General features: G+C 43.1%; 1 protein-coding gene across 1 annotated transcript in view; it reads right to left on the reverse strand.

The window, feature by feature from the left end:
* Nucleotides 1–7,895, reverse strand: part of SRRM4 (serine/arginine repetitive matrix 4) — a 218,808-nt gene that overhangs the window by 48,708 nt on the left and 162,205 nt on the right. The window contains 1 exon segment of the mRNA XM_006151555.1: nt 5,376–5,522. Within this exon segment, the coding sequence (XP_006151617.1) occupies nt 5,376–5,522 (147 nt within the window).

Genomic DNA, 7,895 nt, shown 5'->3' on the forward strand with positions numbered 1-7,895 from the left:
AGGCGGCAGAAGGTACGTGAAGTAGCAGCTGATTATTGAAAGTATATTTGCCAAGGTCTAATGTAACGAGATGCATATCTTACATTGCCTCACAGAACCTCAAAAAACCTCCGCTCTTCAGGAATAATTATTTCCCATTCAATTAAATTCAAATGCTCAGGCTGCAGTTAAATGAAGTCAAGTTATCTCCTTTTATAATTGGGGCAGGCTCCAGAGATTCGTTTAAACACCATCCCATGGCAAAGGGAGATGGTTTGGGATGGGGAAAAAAAAAAATTGGGTCGTCAGAAAAGTCATGATGTATTTTTCTGTTTTTCTATGCAAAAAGGTATCATGACTTTTCTGATGAACCAATACTTGGGAATTGAAATACGCCAACCCAGTTCAACCTCACTGGCCATATAGAGTATTGTCATTATTTTAGTAATAGCATGATTACCATATATTCACTCCTGTGCCAAGCATTTGATATATTTTGATACTCACAAAATGCTTTAAAGGTGGTATGAGTTTTAATAGCTCATTTTTACAGGTGAAGAAACTAAGGCTCAGAAAGTTGAATTAACTTACCTATAGCCCCACAATTATAAACTGTCCAAGCTGAAATTTGAATCAAGGCCTACAATGGTTTCTACCCTGAGAGCTTTACCACAAAAACCAGCTGCCTTCTCAGGCTTGTTTGTGGGGCCAGTCATCTGGAAATGATCCAACTCCTTATATCAGAAAACACTGCTATATTGAAGTCCATTTTAAGAATGTGGGTCATTATGATTAGTAGAAAGAATGATAAAGTGATTAGAAGATATGTAAAGGTTTCTGCTTTTCCAATCATTAAAAATTATATAGCTGTATCTATAATATTTTAGGGGGAGTTAATTTTAGTAGGTTAAAAAAGAAATATCGCAGGCATTAAGGAACTCACTACTTAATTATATTTACATGCTACAAAGCACAAAGCATAGGGTGTACATCCAGGAAGCAAACAAGCTTCTTACACAAACGAGGTGGGCCACTTCCCAATTTTTCCTCCAAAGAGTGCCTGACACAGAACAAGAGCCTCATCAATGCTTTTTGAGTAACCAATGAGGGATGCATGGATGAAATAATTGAGCTACTTGTTACATCATCTTATTTCATATACATTCTTCCTAGTACAAGAGCTGCCAGGAATTTGAAGGGGGAGGGGATAAAGGGAGACATCAAAAAGAAAAAAATAAAAAACCTTTTAAAAGTGTGCACTATAAAATGGTGAAAGGTTCCATTATTTCAATTTCTCTAACTTTTGGAACCCTAGGAGCCCAGGGGAAGAGAGTTTGCGAACCACTATTCTAGAGATTTAAGTAATGGGAGTAAAACCAAACTGTCATTGAATAAATAAATCCCAAATGCCTTTATCCAGGTAGGTCTGCATTTCCTCTACCCCCTTCTTTTCTTTGCATCATTTTTCCTAGATGTGTCATCCTGGAGGGCTGAAAGAGGTTGAAGAGTGGTTAAGTATACCTCGGCTACGTGTGCAGGGCTTGAGTATGCAGCGCTTATGGACGCCGTGGTTACACAAAGGTAAAGCACAGTGATTAAGCAAGCAGTGGTTACATGCACAGGAGTTAAGTGGTAGTTAAACATGAGGTGATTAGGCCAGCAGGTTGCTTGGAGGTTAAAGCACTGAATCCCATATGGCCAGCTGTGCAGTTCGAGTCTCAGACCCAGCATCTTGCAAATCATGTTGGGTGCATGTGTGTACATGCCCAAAATCCCAAGAAGGGAGCCTGGAGGAGAAGGGATTGGAGCCTCTGGGGATTGATTTCTCACTTTCTCTCTCCCTTTCTTTGTCTCTGTCTCTCTCAGGCAAGCACACATGGAAACTACAATGGAAACTACAAAGTAAATAAAAACGCAGTAATTAAATACACACTTGTGAAGTATGCAGTGGTTAAAAGGAGACAGTGGTTACCTGTGTAGTAGTTAAGTTAGTAGGGTTAAATATGCAGTGGTGAAGTACACACTGGTGAAGAATGTAGAGGTTAAGCACACAGTGGTTACTTACGCAGTAGGTGACTATACAGTGGTTACTTACGCAGGGGTTCTTTTTTTTTTTTTTTTTTTTTTGAGAGGTTTTTGCTATAGGGCACGTGCGCTCACCAGAAAGACAGAGAGACAGAGAGACAGAAAGCATGAAATCACCCCCCAGGAAGGATGGCCACGTCACAATCCCTTCTCCTCCATTCTCCTCTCGGGATCTTGGGCACGCAAGCACATGCGCCCGGCATGAGTTTAAGCCACCAGGTCTGGGACTCGAACCACAGTTGAATACATGAGAGTCCAGCAACATAGCCATTACACCAACTGCTGGTCCCCATAGGGGTTCAATACACAGTGGCTCAATATGCAGAGGTTAAATACGCATCAGCTAAGTAGGCAGCAGTGTGGAATCTTCCCAGCTCAGAGACCTCTCTGTCTCTTATTTTCCTCATCTACAAGACGGGACTATAAAACATGTAGTTACCTGTCTCCTGTCTCCTGAATTTGTTACAAGCAATCAAGGAGGTGACTCACATAATATACCTGGGTTTGGTATAAAGTGAGTTTATTGTAAAGGGGCTTCTCTTAGGTCGCTGGAAAGGTCAGGATGTATTTTCTGTTTTTCTATGCAACAATGCGTCATGATTTTTTCCAATGACCCAATATTATTATAGTTATTACGATTTTTTATCACCATTGTTATTATCACCATTATTGTGGGTTTTATCATCTTGAGGGTCAGTCACATACAGGAGAAAAGGAGTCAGAGGCCTGGACACCATAACCGGATTGAGAACAGGGCATCACTTTGCACATTTCATGTCCAGAACCTTCTCTTCTGATTCCATGAAACTACAACCAAGTTCATTTTTCGAGAACCTCGTATTCCAGGCCCACCACCAGGATCTGTATGTGCCTGATCTAATTTAGCCTTCACCCTGACTTTAAGAATTAGTTTTTCTTTTTTAAGAGAGATTTTTTTTCTATAGGGTGCATGTACTTCCCAGAGAGACAGAGAGACAGAAAGGGAGAAATCACCCTTCAGGAGGGATGGCCACACTGCAATCCCTTCTCCTCCATTCTCCTCTTGGGATTTTGGGCACACACGCACACACATTCAGTGTGAGTTTCAAGCCGCCAGGTCTGAGATTCAAACCACGGTCAGCCCTGTGGGAGTCCGGCAACATAACCATGACGCCATCTGCTGGTCCCAAGAATTTGATTTTAATATTCCCACTTTTCATTTGTAAAAAACGAGTACCAGAGAGGTAACGGAACTTGCCCAAGGTTACTCAGTGAGTAAGTGGTAGGGTTCAGATTTGAATGCGAGGCTAGAGAACGCATCGACTCTGGTTTAGCTGTTTTGGACGCAATGCATTAAAAGTATAGAAATTCTCTTCCTTCCCCCTCTTCCCTTTATCTCTCCCTACCACTCTTGGAAACAACGCCTTACAAATCTCTCCAGACCAGATGTTGAAATTCACTTCTCTAAGGCGATCGGACATAGTCATTGCTCCCTCGCTGAAACCACAGCCTAACTAAAGCCTACAGCCTGGGTGGAGGGGCACACTTCCTCTGTGAAGGCCACCCTGGCTTTCCAAGTCACTTCTTCAAGATTCAGTAGCCACGTCTCCTAGACTCAGGGTTTTTAACTAGGTGAGCCTATTCTTCAGCCTCAGGGGTCTACCAGCCTCTGAAATGGTACCCAGTTCTCCGTGTTCTTGGAACATGTTGATTTTACCTGGAGGTAGCACTTCAAGAACGTCCATCTAATTCTTGAGTGGGTGGTCAATACGGCTCAGGAACTCTACGTTGGTAAACTAAGATCTGCAGGATGTAGGTTTTTGCCATAGGGCGGGCGCCACCATGCCCATACAAGAAATGGAAAATTATTTGTTGACAATAACGAGTATGTTGATGTGCTTGATTGAGACAATATACAGTGTACTCTGGATGGACAAATCTCATTTTGTATGCTGTAATGATGTACAGTGAATGAATGTAAATAAACTAAAAAAAAAAAAAGAAGTCCTCAGGCTAATGTTGGCCCTGCTATCAACTGGCCTCAGTTTCCTCAGGTGCACGATGGCTCGGATACCCTCTGAGTCAGCATAAGGAGTCAGGGATTGTGTCTGGGACATTCACTCACAAGGACATCAGATTCACTCTCCACCTGTCACTGGAGGATAGAGACAGGCTCATGGCTGCGGGAGAGTGGTAGGTCGAAAGGGAAGTAGGGATCAGGCTTTGATCCAGCTCGTAAAGCTGGATTATAAAGACAGCCCTGTCAACATAGTCACATTCCCCAGAGGCAAAGATGGGCCTGACTTCAAATGCGTATGGTGTCATATTGAAAAACAGATGAGAAAGCGTAATTTCCCTTTTCGGTAGCATCAACGGGATAATATGGTAGGGTTTAATTGAGCACTTAAGCTCAGAGATTAGAGGGGCCAGTAGGTGGCGTGGTGGTTTAGGGAACTGGACTACCACATGGCTGACCATGGTTCAAGTCCTGGACCTGGTGGCTTGCTTTCTCACTTTCTCTCTCTCTCTCTCTCTTTCTCTCATTCTCAGCAAAGTAAAAATAAATAAATAAAGTTAAATAAAATAATAATAATAATAGAAAAAGATCAGAGATTGAAGTTCAAACTTCACCCTGCCAAAGGCACTGTATCTGTCTAAGCCTCAATAAAATGCTTGGCTGTTAGCATAGCATTTATCACATAGCAGGTGCTCAGTAAGTACTTGTCGAATAAGGGCATTAAGAAATGAAGGTGAAGATCTGGAACTCAGGTATGCGTGGAAGTCATGATTTGGAAGTCAGTGGCTGATGAAGGCGTTAGAAGAGAGAGGAACTCTATCATTTTAGGTAGGAGTGGACAAGCCATGGCCCACAAGCCAAATATAGAGGGCCTCCTGCTTTGTATAAACACAATTTTATTGAAACTCAGTATCCTTACTTGTTTCTATACTGTCTATGGTTGTTTTTGTGTAATAATGGCAGAGTTGAGTAACAGTGATAGAAACCATTGGGGGTCCTCAAATCGAAAATACAAGAAAACTTCAGAAAGTCTGTGGAAAGAGGAATTAACTGAAGACTTTATTTTGGTGCAAAAAATGTGAAATTCATACTTTTGTTTTCATAACATGCATTTCCCACAAACTTTTTGAAGACCCCTTGCATTTACTATCTTGACCTCTGCAGAAAAACTTATGGATCTCTGCCTTAAGAGTAGGAAAAAGAAATTTGCAAAAGAGAGAGAGGAGAAGTGGTTGGGGAGGTGACTTTTATATCCATAGCCTGCACCCAAACTTCCCATTGGCCTGAAAAGAAAGGGGAGGGGGCAGCATCCCACCTGTGTGCTCTGGTAGGACCCAGTTCTCGGCAGGCCTTGTCTCTCTCCCAGCTGTTGGTGCCCAAGGCCTCAGTAACTAGACATGGTCCTAGCTTTTCTGAGGCTCCATCCTGGGCTGGCACCATGGAGTTGCTCTGGGGCTCTGCCCTATAGAAGAAGAAATAAACAAAGAAGCAAAGGGTTAGGGTAGACACAGACACACTTAATGGTCACTAAACATTCATAGACTTCCTAATGTTTCCCAGCTTCCCTTGCAGTTAGGTTAAAGCCATGAGGTTTATCTTTGGTCAGTGGTCTCTGAGTAGAAGTGACATATGTCATTCCTGTTCAGGCAGTCAAGATCCGGGGCTCTCTTCTTCTGCCATAGTGATTTTAGAGGCCATAGGTTCTTTTTTTTTTTTTTAGAAGTTTTTGCTATAGGGGGCGGGCGCTCGCCAGACAAACAAAACAGAGAGACAGAAAGCAAGAAATCACCCCTCAAGGGGAATGGCCACACCACAATCCCTTCTTCATTGTCCTCTTGGGATCTTGGGCATACACACACACACATGCTCGGCGTGAGTTTAAGCCACCGGGTCCGGGACTCGAACCGCGGTTGACTACATAGGAGTCCCACGACATAGCCATTACGCTAACTGCTGGTCCCAAGGCCAGAGGTTCTTGAAAGGTGAAACTACTTGGGACCAGCAGATGGAATAAACGGTTACGTTGCTGGACTCCCATGTAGTTGACTGTGATTCGAGTCTTGAACTTGGCAGCTTAAAACTCATGCAGGCCACATGTGCATGCATGCCCAAAATCCCAAGAGGAGACTGGAGAAGGGACTGCAGCATGGCCATTCCCTCAGGGAGTGATTTCTCATTTTCTGTCTCTGTCTCTGTGTGTCTCCCTGGAGAGCACACGTGCCCCAGAGCAAAAATCTCTATCTATAAAAAGAAAAGAGAAAGATGAAGTTACACAGTGAAGGAGATGCCTGAACCCTGTCATACTTTGCAAGAGAGAAATGAACCTTAATTAAGTTAAGCCACTCAAATTTAGGGGCTTATTTGTTACTGTAACATTGTCTATCTTATCCTGACTAAATCATAGACTGATGCTGGAAACCAGAATTCTATTTCCTTTTTGAAGACATGATTAAGGCCAAAGCATAGTAGGATTAATTCAAACTCCCCTTTGCCATTTCTGTTCCATTTCTTTGCCATTTTCTGTATGCAGGACAGATGAACTTGGATTCAAATGCTATAGCTATTAGGCCTGAGGCCAGAAACTTAACCTGTCTGAGTCATAGTTTCCTCAATTACAAACTAGAGATGAATATCAGCCCATGTATTGTTGAGCTGTTTTGAAGATAAAATGAGATAACATACACAAACAGAAAAGCCTAAAAAGTGTCTGTTTCTTTGCTTTTACTTCCCTGTGAACTAAACCTTCAATCTGGTATCCTTAGCAGCTATGAGGTCACCACTTTGGGACAGCAGTTCCTTTAAAGGTCTAAAGTTCTCCCTCTGACCCTGACATAGGTTTCAAAAACTATGAGTCCCTCCCCTCTTATTGAGTCCCAGAGTGGGAAAAGAAGTTGTCTAGGTATTCAACCTTTGAATGGACTATCACTCAAATTCTGGGCTCCGAAGGAGGAGGAATCAGAAGTTGGAGAGTCACAGGTGTAATGGGCACCATCTGCCCAGCTCCTTTCCCTGCTCACTTGCCTTCAGACCCCAGGTCAAGCTCTGATCCAAAGCATTCACATTTCTCACGCATCAGGCTCCTGCAGCCAGTACATCAAGATCAGTTTTATGACTCAGGATGAATGCAGTTGATAAGCCCCCAGCTCTTCAGAGCAGGCCAAGCCCAGTCAATATTGAAGGAAGTGCAGCAGAACACATCCATCTCTGTCCGTTGGTTATCGGTGCATCACTGGGAGATACTGCAAGCCCAAGAGAGATGGAAAGTCTAATCAGGGCTGCCCGGCCCTCCTCAATGCCATCTGCATGCTTCCAGAACTTCCTTCCACTAGCTTCGGTTTTTCCTACACCTTCCTGCCCCACTTCTCCTGCGATGAGGGTTGCATTTCCATATCTTTACTCCAGCTAGTCTATTCCTGAGAAATACTGGCCTGGTTTTTCGCAGACAACTCATTTTACGATTTCTGCCAGCAATATCTCTGGCAAGGCTTGCTTCTATTTTTTTTTTTTAATTTTTATTATCATAATTTTGTTTATATTACATTGAATCACATATAACTTTACAGTGTATTACATTTCTTTTTCCAGAAGGAATACCATTCATATCAGTCAATACAAAGACTTTAAAATCCCCATCATTGGGGGAACCAGCAGTTAGCGTAATGGTTATGTTGCTGGACTCCCATGTAGTCGACCGCAGTTCGCGTCCTGGACCCGGTGGCTTAAAACTCACGCCAGGCGTGTGTGCGTGCGTGCCCAAGATCCTGAGAGGAGAATGGAGGAGAAGGGATTGCGGCGTGACCATCCCCCCTGGGGGGTGATTTCTCGCTTTCTGTCT

The sequence above is a fragment of the Tupaia chinensis genome, unplaced genomic scaffold, assembly GCF_000334495.1.
Source record: "Tupaia chinensis unplaced genomic scaffold, TupChi_1.0 Scaffold000320_1, whole genome shotgun sequence".
Lineage (NCBI taxonomy): Eukaryota > Metazoa > Chordata > Mammalia > Scandentia > Tupaiidae > Tupaia > Tupaia belangeri.